This window comes from Chiloscyllium punctatum, chromosome 8 (assembly GCF_047496795.1).
Source record: "Chiloscyllium punctatum isolate Juve2018m chromosome 8, sChiPun1.3, whole genome shotgun sequence".
Classification (NCBI taxonomy): Eukaryota; Metazoa; Chordata; class Chondrichthyes; order Orectolobiformes; family Hemiscylliidae; genus Chiloscyllium; species Chiloscyllium punctatum.
Window position 1 is genome coordinate 78,941,773 of NC_092746.1, and position 18,625 is coordinate 78,960,397.

At 40.9% G+C, this 18,625-nt stretch overlaps 1 protein-coding gene across 1 annotated transcript in view; it reads right to left on the bottom strand.

Annotated features, from left to right (window-relative positions):
* Positions 1–7,313, bottom strand: part of rsu1 (Ras suppressor protein 1) — a 166,601-nt gene extending 159,288 nt beyond the window's left edge. Inside the window, exon 1 of the mRNA XM_072575894.1 lies at positions 7,293–7,313. Coding sequence (XP_072431995.1) covers positions 7,293–7,310 — 18 coding nt within the window. The 5' untranslated portion in view covers positions 7,311–7,313. The remainder of the gene's footprint in view (positions 1–7,292) is intronic.
* Between the last annotated feature and the right edge of the window lie 11,312 nt (positions 7,314–18,625).

Below are 18,625 nucleotides of genomic sequence, written 5' to 3' on the forward strand. Positions count from 1 at the left end.
GAATTGATAAAGAGAGATGCCCCAATGGGAAGAGTCCACTTCAGGATTTTATGATTTTAGGAGAAGTGTTCCTGGATCAGGACATTCCTGCCATCCTGGTCAGTGTGTTGCTTCATTATTGTGAGCAAAAGATGGCCTTGCTTTGCAGCTGGACCATCATCTCCTCCTCCAACATTGAGGCAGAGTATTCTTCCTCAGGAACCGTCACCACTTCCAGCCCTCTCAGCAGATCCATGGAGTGTAACTCACAACAGATCACCTCCAAATTTTGACTTTTCTGTAGGGCATAATGGAGAGCACCACCAACCAGATGTGGTCCCATCTTCTGCAGGCACATGACCTGTTCCACTGTGGTCCTATGTGATGGACTCCTGTCAGTAAAACACACGTACAGCTCTATTGTGGAGCTGCACACTGGTGTCATCAACCATTTTTTCTCTTGTCAGCCAGGAGTTACCCATAGTGCTGGCAGTGCCTTGAACACCCTCAGCACCTGCCACTGCCTGAGGATGAATGTATCATGACAGCTCCCAGGAAATGTAGTGCACACCCAAAGGAAGTAGCTGCTTATAATGGCTATGCACCTGTTATGAAGGTGTAAGGGTATTGTACCTTTAAGAGAGTTGAAAGCTAGCAAGGACTTAGAGAGGCACACTGAGTACTGAAAAATTTACAATGTAACATTTGATCAAGCAGCTAGCGGTTGTTATGATATATAAAAAATATTAAATTTGGCCAATCTTTAAAAGGGATAGTTAACTGTTACGTCACAGGGTAACCCCCCCAGCTAATTTAAACCTGCAACACAGAAATGATTTAATCCATGCTACAATCTGTTGAAATTCAAGAGGCAAGGAACCATTCCCAAAAGTCATTATTTAAAGTAAAAGTTAACAACTTTTTAAAAAGTTTAACAGAGAATAATTAATTAACAGCTATTTACAACTCCTTTCTCTAATCTATCTTTTACCTTCCCCTCTACAACACTAGTCTGATAAAACCCCTGATTAAGATTCACCAAAAATTCAAATTTCAAACCAGCCAGCTGTCAAATCTTCTCTTTGTGTCTCTCTCCATCTTTGTTTCTTCTTAGGATTTCTGTTTTTAACAGATCATTGATAGATAAAGGTACCTTTAAGAGAGCTATTCTGTGGACAGTCTGCATGTGTTAGCAGCTTGGATGTTCTCCTCCAAAAGTTCAATTTGTTTAATATTTATACGCCAAAACATCAAATCATTCCATTGATGTTAATATTGTCAAAATGCCAAATTCAAACTTGATTGGAGTTTGGTATTTTGGGGCATAATTTAAACTGATTGGCCAAATTTGAATTTTTTTTGTCTCATAGCAACCCAAGTACTGCTAACTGCTGGACCAAGTGTCACATTATAAATTTTCCAGTACTCTATATGCCTCTCTAAGTCCTTGCTAGCTTTCAACTCTCTTAAAAGTACAGTACCCTTACACCTTCATAACACGCCAGTTGCATGTTGAATGAATGGAGCACTTCTTTGTGAATGAAAACCACGAGTCACACTGCTATGGCTTTGGTGGCCGTATGGGTGCAGTCACTCATTCCCCACATCTGTGGGAATCCTGCCAGTTAGATAAACCACAGAGTGTCCTGTGCCTGACTTGCCATGTCTGTGGTGAATGTGAAGAAATCTGGTACCCTCTTACACAGAGTGTCCATCACCTCAGCGATGCTGTGACTGCCTGTGAAATTCCACCAGGTCTGCAGCCAACACCCTGAAACAAGTCAGAGGTTCCAAATGTCAAGACAGCTCTCATTGTGGTTTCTATAAACAGTGTCAATTCACCTCCTCCAGATTAAAGTCCTCTTTCAAGGCAGTGCACAGATCAGCCACTACTTGCCTCTTACCCTTGAATCAGCAGATCTTCATCCGTGTGCACAAGGAAACTGCTTTTGATGCAGTGGCTGCTGATCATTCATGTAGCACCAGCCCCTATGGGTTGGTAGCACCCTATACAGCAACAGCCTCAATTTCTCTGGCAGCAGCATACAATGAGCCAGAAAAAGTCCTATTTCAACAACCCCCTCGCCATATCACCACTAATCAACCCTTCCACTTTCAGGACCTCCAATCTTGGATGTTTACGTACAGCCTGATGAGTTGGTGGTAATGTTAATAGACTAGAGTGATGCTCAAAAAGCACAGCATCCGAGGAGCAGGAAAAATCGACGTTTCGGGCAAAAGCCCTTCATCAGGAATGGAGGCAGGGTGCCTGCAGATGGAGAGATAAATGAGTTGGGGGTGGAGGTGGGGAGAAAGTAGCATGGAGTACAATAGGTGAATGGGGGTGGGGATGGAGGTGATAGGTCAAAGAGGAGGGTGGGTGAAGGTAGCAAAGAGTACAATGGGTGATTGAGGGTGGGGATGAAGGTGATAGGTCAGAGAGGAGGATGGGGGAAGGTAGCAAAGAGTACAATGGGTGAATGAGGATGGAGATGAAGGTGATAGGTCAGAGAGGAGGGTGGAGTGGATAGGTGGAAAGGAAGATAGGCAGGTAGAACAGGTCATTGGTACAGTGCTGAGCTGGAAGGCTGGAGCTGGGATGAGGTGGGAGAAAGGGAAATTAGGAAACTGTTGAAATCCACATTGATGCCCTGGGGTTGAAGTGTTCCGAGGGAGAAGATGAGGTGTTCTTCCTCCAGGTGTCGGGTGGTGAGGGAGCGGTGGTGAAGGAGGCCCAGGACCTCCATGTCCTCGGCTGAGTGGGAGGGGGAGTTGAAATGTTGGGCCACGGGGCGGTGTGGTTGATTGTTGCAGGTGTCCTGGAGATGTTCCCTAAAACACTCTGCTAGGAGGTGTCCAGTCTCCCCAATGTAGAGGAGACCGCATCAGGAGCAATGGATACAATAAGTGACATTGGTGGATGTGCAGGTAAAACTTTGATGGATGTGGAAGGCTCCTTTTGGGCCTTGGATGGAGGTGAGGGAGGAGGTGTGGGTGCAGGTTTTGCAATTTCTGCAGTGGCAGGGGAAGGTGCCAGAACGGGACGGTGAGTTGTATGGGGGTGTGGACCTGACCAGATAGTCACGGAGGGAATGGTCTTTATGGAACGAGGAAATGAGCTCCTCCTTTTTCACAATGGGATTAATAGTTGCTGCTTTCATTAATAGCTTTGTACTCTGAAAATGTCTCATTCTCACTGACAAATTGCTAATGAAGCATGGGACCTGTATCTCCCTAACCAAACTGATTAACAGATCACTCAAGATCCTAATTCATCAACCTAATTGCTTTCCCATCACATCCAACTGGGTGGCTCAAGTGTGTTGCAGCAAAAAATTGGGTTGCTGACATATCATCCTCCTGTGCCAAATTGTTGGAACACTTGGCTCCAAAAATGCCTCACTTTATGGCAAAATTCTGCCTGATGGTGCTATTTCTTTCTCCACAGATGCTGCCAAGCCCTGCCGAGTATTTTCAGGATTTCTTTCATGATTTTCAGAATTTTGGATTTTTCCATTCCTGCCCCTGCAGAATTTCACAGTCCCAAATGTTGTGTCTGAAGTTTCGGAGTGACTTTGATTGCCTTTTGCTGATATAGCTTTGCATTTATTTCTGATTGTTTTTGCACTTGAAAATATTGACATTCTGTCCACTGTTAGAGTGTTTTAGCAGCAGTTATGTAATTTACTGTGGGAGATGAAGACCATTATCATAGAAGAGAAGGAGCAGAAGTTTGTGCAGACATTTTTAAGAATGTGTCCCATTAGATATTTGTTCAAACCCCAAAGGCTGTGCAGAAACCTGGAGGACCGATGTGACGAGATGCATTTGAGAAAGTGTGTGCTTAATTATGGAATCAGTAGAGAAGACTTGTAATTTATTGAGACCTGAAGTAGCGTGAGGGCAAGCGAGTCCCAGTGCAACTGAAGGAAACGAGACCTTGTACAATATGAGGGGAAGTGAGTCCTGGTGCAATGCGAGGGGAAAGAGACCTGGAGCAGTGCAACTTATTTTGCTGCAGCTGAGTGCTGGTGACGAGCGGACTGGAGGCTGGAGCAGAATAGGACCATTGTTGGACTGGGGTCTGCCGCAAGTGGTCAGACCACATGCTGAGCTGCTGCTATTTGAAACTCTTTACCAGATTGTAATGTCAATCCTTTAACTATGCTATAACTATCTTATTTATAACTTACTTTTTAGACACTAAGTAATGCTACTAATTTTCCTTTCATTTTTTTTATTCCTCTTTCTATCTAAGATTTGTACCTAGGTATTTATAGCTACAATGGTGCCATTAGAGGCAGCCATTGTAAAAACTTTTCACTGTACTCCTCTGTACTGAAATACATGCGACAGTAAAGAATATTCCAACTCTAATTCTAATCCTATTGCACGAAGACCAGCAGGCACAGTCATGCAGCCATTCTCTGACTATGAAGGTCATGAATGTACTCACTTTTTTTTGGGGTGATCACAGTCAATCATGCTGTGACATCAGCCAGCTTGTGGCACAGGAATACTTTGTCAAGTGACTCGCATACTTTAGAAGAGAACTGGGGAACTTACTTTTGGAACACAGAAAGGCAGGAGTGAATATGTACTATCTGATTTTATTGGTTTTCCTAAATTCCCACAATCAAATGATGACACCCACATTCTCTCAGCTCCTTAGAAAATGCATACTTTCCCCAGATTCCTGAAAGTACAGCTTAGGTGTGATGCAATATAAAGGATCTTACACATAACTGTGACATACTTTAGACAATGATATGATGTGTTCAGAATTTGTAATGCTCAGTTAACGTAAGTATTAGCACAAAAAGTAGAATGTCATGGTAATTGTCAAGTGCATTCAAACTAATGATCTGAAACATCTATATTTTATGGTTGCACTGAATATGAAATCAGAAAGAAGGCACAGTAATCACACAATACAATGTTAATCTTGTCTCTATCACTTCAGCATGGTCTAACTTCCTGAGCAACATAAATGAGCATAAATTTATAGGTCATCCACGGTACTGTTTTCAAGAGATTGAGAGAATCCCATGTTTATGGTACATACATAATTTAATGCTAATAGACTATTAACGAAGCAACATTACTTTTTTTCAATGTTCATGCTCCTCTACTACAGGACCTGTCACACTTGAGTCATTACTGTTAAAGGATTAATCACAGTAAAAAACAGAATACATGTGTCAGGGGTCTGAGGCAACAACATACTGAGAATGGCTCGGGAGGTTGTAGGTGGGACTGTGGTTAGCATACCCCACTGAAGAGAGGGCTGACAGTCACTGTTTGTTAGGCAAGAACTTAATTGCAGGTCTTGAAAGAGAAGTTGAAAATATTGGAAGGATTTTTAAACGGTATGGAGAATGAGTGGGGGGAATCAGAATTAAAATCTCTAGAACAAGTGCATACAATCAGGGTGCTATAGAACGCCATGGCCAAGATTTACTGCAAAAATTGTGGCCTCATCGATTTGCCGAAGACATAAGGAATGGGTTTGTCTCCTTGACATTGGAAACCTCAACTTTGATTTACATGGCTCAGGCAAAGAGTTTCTACATGTATAGCAAACCCACTCACACCAGTTCCCTCCTGGAATTAGAGCAATAGAATTCTGGCCCAAGATCTTCTGCTCAAGCATGATCCAGTAAACAAGTCGTTGGACTGATTGTGATCTTTGACAAGACTCAATGGCCACTTGGAGAAGTTGATTGAAAATTCTTAGGGGGAGCATGTTATACAATGGTATTGATAGCATCGGTAAGTGGTATCCTATCTCGATTATAAAATCCATCCTGGATGCAGGGGATAAAAAGATCCTACACACAATTGACAAAACAAAGGAATAAAAAGTAAATAAGACAAAATGGTGACTGTATTTCCCTTTGTGCCATGACATAGCATTTATGAGCAAATAGAAGTGTCGGCATTGCCTCTGTCGTAGCATTCTACTTTATATGTCATGGGCTTATGTTACGTTTGAACACATAATCTTGGTTAATACTTTAGTATAATAGTGTGAGCTGCACTGTCTTGACTTCTGTCCTTCAGATGAGATCTTAAATTGAGACTCTGCACATCCTGGCAGGTAGAAATAAACAATCGCATGACACTGTTTGAAGAAGAACAAGACTTTTCTTGGTATTTCAGCCAATGGTATCTCACAATAACATCACCAGAGCAGACTGTCCAGTCTTTTGGGTCGTGTTGTAGAACAGAGGCCGAGGGATTCAGGTATGTAATTCTTTGAAATTTGCACCACAGGTAGATAAGGTGTTTGAGCATGTTTGCCTTCATTGCTCATACCTTTAAGTATAGGAGTTGTGATGTCATGTTGAGGTTGTACAAGATATTGTTGAGGCCTATTCTGGAATACTGTGTGCAGTTCTGGCCTCCCTGTATTAGGAGAGATATTATTAAACTGGAGAGGGTTCTGAAAATATTTACCAGGATGTTTCCAGGAATGGACAGTTCGAAATATAAAAATAGACTGGAATGATTGGGACTTTTTTCTTTGGAGCATAGGAGGCTGAGACCTTATTTATAAAATCATGAGGAATATAGATAAGGTGAATGACAAGGATCTTCTCCCTAGGGTGGGGGAGATCAACACTAGTGGGCATATTATTAAGGTGAGAGGAGAAAAGTTTAAAAAGGACACAAGGGTCAACGTTTTCATACAGAAAGTGGGCTGTGTGTGGAATAAACTGCCGGAGGAACTGATTGATGCAGGTACAGTTACAGTTAAAAGACATTTGGGTAAGTTCATGAGTAGAAAATGTTTGGAGGAATATGGACTAAGCACAGGCAGGTGGGACTAGTTTAGTTTCAGAACATGGCCGGTGTGGACTGGTTGGACTGAAAGGTCTGTTTCCGTGCTGTTTGACTCTATGACTCTATGACTATTTATTCTCACTGCAATTTGTGATACCTTCTTACACTTGTCTACATTATAGCTCTGACTACAGTTCAAAAATACTGCACTGGCTGCAGGATGTTTTGCAATGACCTGAGGTTATGAAATGTGCCATGCAAATACAAGCTTGTTACTTTCTCAGTTCTACTCGTGACTGGTTTATAAGGTATTATCAGAAAATAACTCTCTCCAGAAGTTGATGGTGTATTCTATATTTTAATTTTGACCTGAAATAGTAATTTGAATGTTAGAATTCAGCTTTAGCACTTTTAACCGTCATTATATACTGATTAGGGGTATTTTGCTTATTTTGTAAATACGTCTGAAGAGTTTTATGGAAACATTGATGTGCTACTTGCTATTATAGATGAAAAATATTACTTACCTTTCTAGGCGAACACATGACTTTTTTTCACTGTTACGTTCCCAAGACCAAGGTAAAAAGAGATATAGTATCCTGAATCTTCTTCCTGTTTCCCTTCTGTCGCAGAAATAAACAGGGCAAAACCTTTCTATTGGCCAGTGAAACCTCCTTGATATACAAAGGTCAATTTTATCATGGCCATTGATATTTTGAAGTAGCTCCAATTTTAGCTCTTGGTTATTTTTGGCAGGAACAGATGCTGGATTAGAAATCTTTCAGAAATGAAGCCAGTGTTTACAAAGCTTAAGCACAAACATCAGCAAGGACACAGAAAGCATGTTATGTGCATGAGGAGGAATAGGTAGTTAGTTTGATGCAATGTGGTGGGATTAGTGACCAGAATGCTTTGACTAGTTCACAGATAATATTTCCTTCCAAGTGTGAAAATCTTCCATTCAAAGAGCAGCTTAACAGTAACGAAATAGTGAACAAATAAGCTATTTTGTAATAAAGCAAAAAAGTGCTGGAAATATCAAGTCAATTCACTTGTAGATTTTTATAGCGTTTTCAACATTTCTGTTCTCTCGCTTTTCTTTAAACTATTCGTTTTTCTTTCCTTTTTTGTTGACATTTCCAACCATATGTCAGTTCAATACTGTCAATATTAATAGGAACATCGACACAATATTAGACTCTGGAATGTTCAATGCTCCAGTTATATTGATTTTCTTTTCCAAAACCATTTCAACATGGTTAAATGCAAAAAGACTGTAAAAGGGTATAAGTATGAAGGGCATTTTTAATTTTAAATTTCATTTAAATACAAAATGTGAGTAGCCTTAAAATAATTGCACAGCTTGGACTGCTATTTCTAACTTTGCTGACTAAATTGATGATTGTCCCAATAGAATTCCTCAAATTCTCAGAGAGCAGAAATTGACAGCAGCACTCCCTTCATGTCTGTAAATACCCTCTGATCCTCAGTCACTCTATTGTATGCTACGGTCCAGTGGCCAGATGATCACTATTTTGAACATGGACTGATTTTTTAAAGTTATATTCATAATGGATAAATTAATATACCATAACTGCAGCAGCAGTAACCCAACATTCTGCTTCGCCTCAAATTTCTTTATAAAAGAAATAATGGGTCTGTGTTCTGGCTGGTGTTGGTGGAGGTAAGGTTAAAGGATTTCTGGGGTGGGTAGTTGTTGTGAGGTTGAGAAATCTGGGAAAATTAGATCCCAAATGTCTTGCAAAATTTAACAGCAGGGCTGTTTCAATTTGTTTTCTGCATGTCAGACCAGTCAGCCTGATTGACAAAATGCAAATACTAAGCACAGTCCTCTTGTGAAATAGGGTTAAAGGTCAGAGGATAATTGGATCAGGGCATGCAGGTAGATGAAGTGCCCATTTTAAAGGAATATATTGTGTCCTTGCTTTTGTGAGCTGTAACTGTGCATGTGAGTACGTTTTATTCCATTTGTTTTTGCCCATGTATGTCACAGTACATAGAGGAAACCGTGCTTTTCCTTTCAGGAAAGATCCAGATTCAGTTCTATAGACTGTGGGGAAAAAAAATAAACAAGTCAAATGACTCACTAGAGGAATCCAATAAATGCAATATAAATAACAGAAAGGTAAAATATTTATGATAATGTTTAATATTTATACCAATTTATAACTATATCCCATGCAATATTTTGTTTTTTATGAATTCTTGGAGAATCTGCTCATTTCCTATTAATGAACACTCCTAAATCTGATAATAATGTCATAATTCACCCTAAGTACATGACGTAGTCTGAGATTATTTTCATCTCTGTAACAAGCACATACCTCTGTTCAAAAAATGTCTTCCTTAATAATTTATCAGTTAACCTCATCACAGGATTACATATCATTTGGAACGTGCAGTTCCACGGAACACAATTGAGTTACGTGATAACGGAAACTAGGTGGCTAATCTTCTGATTCTGCTGGTAGAGAATATGTGATCACAGGGAACCCCTTCTGTATGACCTCTGCCATTTTTGCTCTGAGTGGAATGTTTTATATGACTAGAGTAGTCAGTGTTATGCTTTATGTCAACAGTTCTCCCTTTTCCCCACTGAGATGAATGGTACGTTTCCTGCACCACATTGATGGGAAATAAGATCATCTATGAAAGCTTGACAAATTAAGGGTTTGCTGTGATTTTCTTGCTGGAATCGCTTGGCATTCAAAGAATGACCGTGTCCTTCATACCTGTTGCACTCTTGCGAAGATATTTGCTAAGACGATTGGGTTGCACGGTGGTTAGCACTGCTGCCTCACAGCGCCAGGGACCCGGGTTCAATTCCGGCCTTGGGTTTCTGTCTGCGTGGAGTTTGCACATTCTCCCTGTGTCTGTGCGGTTTCCTCTCACAGTCCAAAGATGTGCAGGTCAAGTGAATTGACTGTGCTAAATTGCCCATAGTGTTAGTTGCATTAGTCCGGGGTAACTGTAGGGAAATGAGTCCATGTGGGTTACTCTTCAGAGGGTTGGTGTGGACTTGTTGGGCTGAAGGGCCTGTTTCCACACTGTAGTGGAATCTAATCTAATAACATGAACTGTTGCTAATGCAATCTTCCCCCAACCCACTTGAAAAATCAGAGGTGAGCCCGCCTTTGCTAGGATATGTAGACAGAATCAGATTTAATGGCTGTTGGGGGAGGGGTGTGCATACACATTGCTTATGTGTCATTTCTGGACGTTTTTCAATAGGAGTTGGACAGCCCGCCCATCCTGTATCCATCAAGGGGAAGAACAAACAATTGGTGGGATTACTATTGGATGGGATGTTGACAAGCGCAAGCTTCTCATAGAAGATGGATTCCACTCATAGCCAGTCAGACCACCAAGTTTATATGAATTTGGGAGATGACCCCGGAGTGTCCAATTCAGTTACAAAGATGCAGCATGATCTTCTCACGCAAGTCTTTACACTATTACATCAGAGATTGTGAAGTTAAACTAAAAGTTGCAAGGAGGGGTTAAAATTGATAAGGGGGAAGTATTGAATACAGCAGTCAATACCTAAGACTGTTACGGCACTGGAACCAGATGAGATACATGTTAGAAGATTGAAAGAAGTGAGAGTACAAAATTGCAGACACGCTGACAATAATCTTTCAATCCTTTCCCCAGACTCAGTACTGGTGCCAGAGTAATGGAAAATTGCGAACTTAGAACATAGAACAGTACAGCACAATACAGGACCTTTGGCCCTCGATGTTGTGCCGACTTTTTATCCTACTCACATCAGACTAACCTTAATTGTACTATTTTCCATGTGCCTAAACAAGAGTCACTTAAATGTCGCTAATGTATCTGACTTTACTACCACCACTGGCAGTGAATTCCACATACCCACCACTCTCTGTGTAAAGAACCTACCTCTGACATCTCCCCTAAACCTTCCTCCAATCACGTTAAAATTATGACCCCTCGTGATAACCATTTCCACCGTGGGAAAAGGTCTCTGGCTATCCACCCTATCTATGCCTCTCATCATCTTGTACACCTCTATCAAGTTACCTCTCATCCGTCTTTGTTTCATTGAGAAAAGCCCTAGCTCCCTCAACTTTTCTTCATAAGACATGCTCTCCAGTCCAGGTAACACCCTGGTAAATCTCCTCTGCACTCTCTCTAAAGCTTCCACATCCTTCTTATAATGAGGTGACCAGAACTGAACACAATATTCCAAGTGTGGTCTAACCAGGGATATATAGAGCTGCAGCATAACTATGGCTCTTAAACTTAACCCCCTACTAATGAAAGCCAACACACCATACGCCTTCTTAACAAATCTATCAACTTGATTGACAACTTTGAGGGATCTGTGGATATGGACACCAAGATTATCGACACTGCCAAGAATCCTGCCTTTAACCCTGCATTCTGCATTCAAATTCAACCTTCCAAAATGAATCACTTCACACCTTTCCAGGTTGAACACCATCTGCCATTTATTAGCCCAGTTCTGCATCCTGTCGATGTTCAATTGCAACCTACAACAACCCTCCACACTATCCACCACTCCATCAACCTTCATGTCATCGGCAAACTTACTAACCCACCTTTCCACTTCCTCATCCAAGTCATTTATAAAAGCCACAAAGAGCAGAGGTCCCAGACCGATCCCTGTGGAAAACCCCTGGTCACCGAGCTCTAGTCTGAATAGTTTCCATCTACTACCGCCCTCTGTCTTCTATTGGCCAGACAATTTTGTATCCAGCCAAATTTCCCTGTATCTCATGCTTCCTCACTTTCTGAATGAGAAACATTCTACCTTTGTTCAAAAAAGGTCGTTAAGATAAACCCAGCAAATATAGACAAGTTTGGTTAACTTCAGTGGAGGGAAAACTGCTGGAAACAATTATTCAAGATAGAATTAATAGTCTCATAGGAAAATGTAGGTTAACGTAGAAAAGCTAAAGTTACTAAAGGTATGTCATGTTTGACTAACACACTGGAGTTTTTCAGGATGTAAAATATAGGGCTGATGAGGATGATGCTGTTATTATGTACATGAACTTTCAAAAGGCATTCAATACAGTGTTACACAATAAACTTGTGAGAATTGTTATTACATATGGAATAAAAGGGTCAGTAATAACATGGATACAAACTTTGCTGAGGATGGGAAAAGGAAAGTGATTGTTGATTAGTATTTTTTAGGCTGAACATTGCGGTGTGCAGTGAATTTGTAGTTCACCCTCTTAAGGACATTTGCTTTTCCTGACATATAAATATATGATCTAGATTGCAGAGGACAATTTCTTTTTTGTGAATGACACAACACTTAGAAGCATTACAAACTGTGAAGAAGACAGGTTAGAACTTCTGAAGGACATGAATAAAATGCTGGAATGACAAGATAGAGGGAGAGATGAAGATCGATGCAGAGATATGTGACTCACAGAGAATCACAGAATTATGGTTCTGGTACACAAGGAGACCATGTGGCCCACTATGCCTGCACTAGATATTGCCTGTTTCCTGTTTTGTCCCTTTATTACTTTACACCATTTCTATCCAAATAATCAACCAATGCCTCACTTAAACCTGCCTCAACCTAACTACTCACTGTGTGAAAACGTTTTTCCTCACATCACTCTTGTTTCATTTACATGTCACTTTAAATCTACACCCTCACATTCTTTTCGTCTTTTACGAGCAGGAGCAGTTTTTCCTTTAGTACCTCATCCAGCTCAGTCATGATTTTGAAAACGTCTATCAAATCTCCTCTCAGGCTTTCTTCTCTCCCCAGGAGAACAATCTCAATTTTTCAATCTATCCTCACATCAGAACGTGAGGTGATGCACTTTGGTAGGAAGAACATAGAGAGACTGTGTGAAATAAAAGGTGCTTTCTAAAGGAGGAAGTGCAGGAGCAAAGAGGCCTGGGCATGTATTTGTATACATCATTAAAGATATCAGGAGAGAGAAAGAGAGCTGTTAATACTGCATATGTTTTCCAGTCTTCATTCATGGAAGCATTGTGTATAAGAAAAAGGAGGTAGTGGAGGTAATGCTGAACATAAACACTAGTTAGGCCTCAACTGGAGTATTGTGTATAGTTCTGGATGCCACATGTCAGGAAGGACATGGATGCATTGGAGAAGGTGTAGAAGTGGTTTGCAAGAAATGTTCTAGGAATGAGATTTGATAAATTCTTTCAAAATCATGACAGGCCTACCAGAATAGGTCAGGATTCTAGACATAAAAGGATCAACGAGCATGGGGCACAGATTTAAAGTGTTTTGCAAAAGAAGCAAATGTGAGGTGAGAAAAAACTTTCTCACTCAGTGAATTATGGTGGAACTACATGAGGAATGAATAGACTAATCCATCTCCTTATTTGCATTTCGTTATGCTTATAAAGTTCTCAAAGTGCAGGCCCATGGGGTGGAGAGAAAACTTCAGTATAAATTGCATTTTTAATAAAGACTGCAATAGACAGATTTCTAATCAGGAAGAGAGAAATATACTGGAAGTGTGGTGGAGTCTTGTTCAACTGAGGCACTCAAGAGGGGACTAGGAAAGTATACATTAAATGGCAAGACCCTTCAGAGCATTGATATACAGAAGGATCTTGGGGCACAAGTTCATAGCTCCCTGGTAGTAGCAATCTAAGTGGATAAAGTGTAAAGAAGGCATGCAGAATGATTGCCTTGATTGGTTGTCCATGGAGTTTAAAAGTTGGCAAGACATGTGCAGTTGTAAGAAACTTTAGTTAGGCCACATTTGTAGTTCTGGTTGCCACACTATAGAAAGGATATGGAGGCTTTGGAGTGTGTGCAAAATCAGTTTATATGGATGCTGCCTGGATTGGAATGTATTAGCTATAAGAAAAGATTGGATAGACTTGGATTGCTTTCATTAGAGTATCGGAAGCTGAGGACTGACCTGATAGAAGTATATAAAATGAGAGTCATGGTTAGGTGGATAGTCAGGATCTTTTTCAGAAATATCAAATATCAGGAGGCATAGGTTTAAGGTGCGAAGGAGAAAGTTTAAAGGAGATGTGTGAGGCAAGTTTTTTACACAAAGGGTGGTAGATTCCTGGATCCCACTGTTAGTACAGTGAAATTAAACAATAACATAACATGATGGAAGCAGAGACGATAACAACATTTAAGAGACATTTACACAGATACATGAACAGTTAGGGAATAGACAGATATGGATCATGTGCAAGCAGATGGGATTAGTTTAGAATAGAATTGAGATTGGCATAGAAACGGTGGGACATTGAGCTGCTGACTAAGCAGAGGCACTCACCTGAAGCACAGGACTTTCACTGCATCCCAAGCCACAGAAGATGGGGTGTTACAGACTGGGGGTTGGGGAGGGAAATGGGCACATCGGCAGGGGACTGGCTTTCAGCAAGACTCCTCTTTCACCATACTAGATCCATCAATCAGGAACTAAGTGCCTTTAAATGAACCTCCAAGCAATTCCAGACAATGAACCCTTGATCAACTGTTGGGTTAATACTGGTGTCAGTGTGATAAGTCCTAAATCAGCCATTAATACCACAACCTACAACAGTGAGGGAAGTTCTGTGCAACTAAACCACAACAGGATGATCCTAATAACACATAGAACTTGTTGGTTTAGTTATTCCGTCTGACTCTGTGTCATAATACAAGCAAACAGACAATTTTGAAGATGAACACTTGTCTATAGCCAGAAAGAACAAACACAAACAAGACTAACAGATGCTGTACTTCATCCCCACAATGCAAACCAAATGCTTCCATTTTTAGGGCATTGATGAGACCACACCTAGGGTCTTATTATTGAAGAAAGGATATAAATGCATTAGGAGCAGTTCAGAGAAGATTCACTTGAACAATACCTTTAGTGAGGAGTTTTTGTTTCTAAGGACAGGTTGAACAAGTTAGGACTGTATCCATTGGAAACATGAGAGGTGATCTTACTGAAAACTACAAATATATGATCCTGAGGGACCTTGATATTGTAGAAGCTGAAAGGATGTTTCAACTTGTGGGAGAAAGGTAAGGAACACAGTTTAAAAACAAGTGATTTATCATTTAAGATGAAGATTAAGTAGAGAGTCATGAGTGTTTGGAAATCTTTTCCCCAGAGAAAAATGGAGCAGGATGATGAGTGTCTCTAAGGCAAAGCTAGATTTTTCACTAACAGGATATCAGGAATAGATAACAAAGTGGAGTTGAGAACACTATCAGACTAACCATGATCTTATTGTATGGCGGAACTATTTGAGAACTGAATAGACTACTCCATCTCCTTATTTGTATATATTTATGCTTGAGAAGTTCTCAAAATATGTAGCAGACCTCCTGGGTGGAGAGAAATGTTCGACTCTAACTTCAGTATAAATTATATTTTAATAAAGACTGCAAAAGACAGATTTCTAATCAGTAAGAGAGAAATGGCAGGAAAGTGGAGTTTCAGATTACCAAATCAACCTTTCTACCTCTGTATTGATAACACAGTCAAATTAAAACATTCAAAGGTCCTCAAAAATGACCTCAATCGTTCCTCATCAGACTTTTGAATAGCCAATCCCAGACTCTACAAGTAATCAATTTTAGACACTGGTTTGTAGCTTAAACAAAAGACTTGGAAATTTATGAACAATGCATTAACTTTAGTACAGTGAAATTAAACAATAACATAATCTACTTGGTCTATGCTTTGAATCCTGAAATCTTTGTTTTCAGCCCCATTCACTCAGAAAACAAACACACAAACAAACTTGGTTAAGAGATGAATAAAAGGAAGTAACAAAACTGGTCAGATTAGTTCCGTGGTTTTTATGATGTTTTGTTTCACATGTAAAGATGATGGTTCAAAAACAGAAATTTGGAGAGAAACTCGGCTGGTCTGGCAACATCTCTGGAAGAGAAAGAGCTTTAACATTTGGGGTCCAGTGATCTCTTCAGAACAGGGAGATGATGGTTTCTTCATTGATTTTCTGAAGATATCAATCACGGACACATTTACAGTTCACTCAGGTAAAGGCAGTAATATTTATAACTTCGGCTTCTATTCGCTGAGCTTCCAAAATCTGAGGTTAGGCAGGGAGCTTTCAAATCTTCATGCTGTAGCAACAACAGCTAGATTCCTTTTCTACAGAAAACAATCTGACCACTCCCTGAAAGACCAACTATCTCTTCCATGAGCTCCTAGTTACCACTCAACACCTGCCATCTGCTTGAGTATAAGGTCTTTTCCAGATTTGCTTAAACTAATTCCCAGGTACTGATCTTTAAAATAGCCAGCTTCTGCCATCTGCTTAAATATAATGCTGTTCCCTGGTGATGAATCATCTGCAGAACCTCTCAATCAGAAACCAACCTGTAATTAACTTCCAGACCTGGCCTCACAAATAAGCAAAAGCTTGTTTGGTCTGTTTTCCTTTTAACACAAGCTGTTACTATCTAAATGTCATCTTTAGCTGAAAGTTCCCAGTTCACAGCTCCAAATGAAAATTGATGAAAGAATAAAATCAAAAATATGAAAACCCAATGAGGTACTAACACTTGCCTATGTGTGTGGTTCCCTGAGTGAACAACGACAAGATGGCATCCAGTAGACAATAGGGACAGAAAAGCGGTGACGTCAAGAGGGTGATTGCTGGAAAGTAGCTAAAGTAAACTGTGTGGACTGATGGTTAAACAGTAACAAGGATGAAAGAATGTAGTTGAACCTATGAGGAAATGTCAGCCATAGTGGCTATGTGCTATATGCTATGTGCCTTGTCGCTGCTGTGTGATTATGTTGTTAAGGAAGGGCAATGCTGGATTGCCAATGTTTATCTATGTGCAATTGACCATTTAAAGGTAATTTGGGTGCCAGTCTTTTAGCAGATGGCTGCTGAGTCCTGACAATTGGTAGGATAGGCTTAGAATCGGGCAAAAGGGGCACCATGAGGGTAGAAAAAGTAGTTAATGTTTCCAGTGAGAGACCTGCTAGGCCTTGCGGAGAGGAACCTCTGTGAAACTTCATGAAATTGACACTTCCCCAAAGAAAACAAGTTTTTGCCTATTGTGTTGATGCTGAACAAGAGTGTCTAGCTCACATTTGGCTACCATGTCACACAGTTAGTTCTATTAAGAATTAAGCAGCTGGCTTTGACATTTGCTGTACAATCCTGTCAATTGATTAAGGAACAGAAGTGCAATCAGATTTTATTTTAACTCCGTGGCTTTTTCAGTTTTTGTGAATATAAGATAAATGATAAATATAAAGGTGGGAATTTGAGTGAGGGACAGAAGTTAAAACAGAATTGGCAAGTTTCCTATTTCATCCCCTATCTGCCTCAATTTTAAAATATTGGAGTTCTCTGATACACAAGATAGCTATTGGAATCTGGCCGGAATATCCTACTGTAGTGATTGGCCAATCAGGAAGCGTTGGCTGACCAACATAAACAAGGGATTTATAATCCTCTCAGTTCAGGGGACTGACTCTGAGCTGGCTGGCCACAACCAGTGTACTGCTCAAAAGTAAATAAAGGGTGACTTGGTGATGGGATACCAGCCTTTGTGTAGTTATTTCATGTACCTTTACCAAAATTGGGGTCTTAATCTGTTGGTAGGATTGCAATATAATCTTAACCAGGAGGTCAGTGAGATGCCCCACCACCCAGGCCTAACTCACCATGGAGATCGCTGTATAACATAAACTAAAAACTATCTTTACGCAAGGAGGGGTAGGAGGCCTCCTGCATGTCCAAAAAGGAAGCTGTAGGTTTCCTATGCAAAATATGGGATGGCAATGACTTAGTGGCATTATCACTAGACTATTAATCCAAAGTTGAGAGTGGGATGCTGGAAAAGCACAGCAGGATCAGGCAGCATTCGAGGAGCAGGAGAATCGATGTTTGGGCAAGAGCCCTGCATCAGGAATGAGGCTTGTGAGCTGAGGGGATGGAGAGATGAATGGGAGGAGTTGCGGCTTGGGGTGAATTTAGCTGAGAGTGCCATAGGTAGATGGAGGTGGGGGTAATGGTGATAGGTCAGAGAGAGAGTGGAGTGGATAGGTGGTAAGGAAGATGGACAGGTAGGACAGCTCACGAGGGTGGTGCCGAGTTGGAAGGTTGGAACTGGGATAAGGTGGGGGGAGGGGAAATGAGGAAACTGTGAAATCTACATTGATGATGTGTGGTTGGAGGGTCCCAAGGTGGAAGATGAAGCATTCTTCCTCCAGGCGTTGGATGGTGAGGGTGAGGCGATGGAGGAGGCCCAGGATGGAGTGGGAGGGGGAGTTGAAGTATTCAGCCATGGGGTGGTGGATTTGGTTGGTGCAAAGATTGAGCCAATGCTTGGGAGATCTAGATTTGAATCTCGCCATGGCAGATGATGGGATTTTAACCTCAATAAAAGTCTGGAACTGCCAATTGTCAGGAAAAGTCCATCTGGCTCACTGATGTTCTTCAGAGAAGTAAACTGTCATCCTTATTTGTTCTGTCCTGCATGAGACTCCCAACCCACAGTTTTGTGTTTCTTAACTGCCCTCTGCAGATAATATTGGCCAACCAGTGATGCCCACATCCATGAATGAATAAAGTACCATGACCCTTCATGAGCTGCTGACTTCTTAGACCACAACTGCAATCTTTCCCCATCAACCTCCCACCTAAAGAGAGTCACACAGGTTCAATATTTTCGATCAACTTGATCAGGCAGGCCTCTGGAGAAGGTGGGGCATGAAGGTGGGCCTTTTTGCTCAAAGGCAGAGGCACTACCAGTGAGCCACATGAATCCTAATTCCTCAGGATCATGTCCAGCATAAGGTCAAAGTGGGGATGTTCACTGATGATTACATAATGTTCA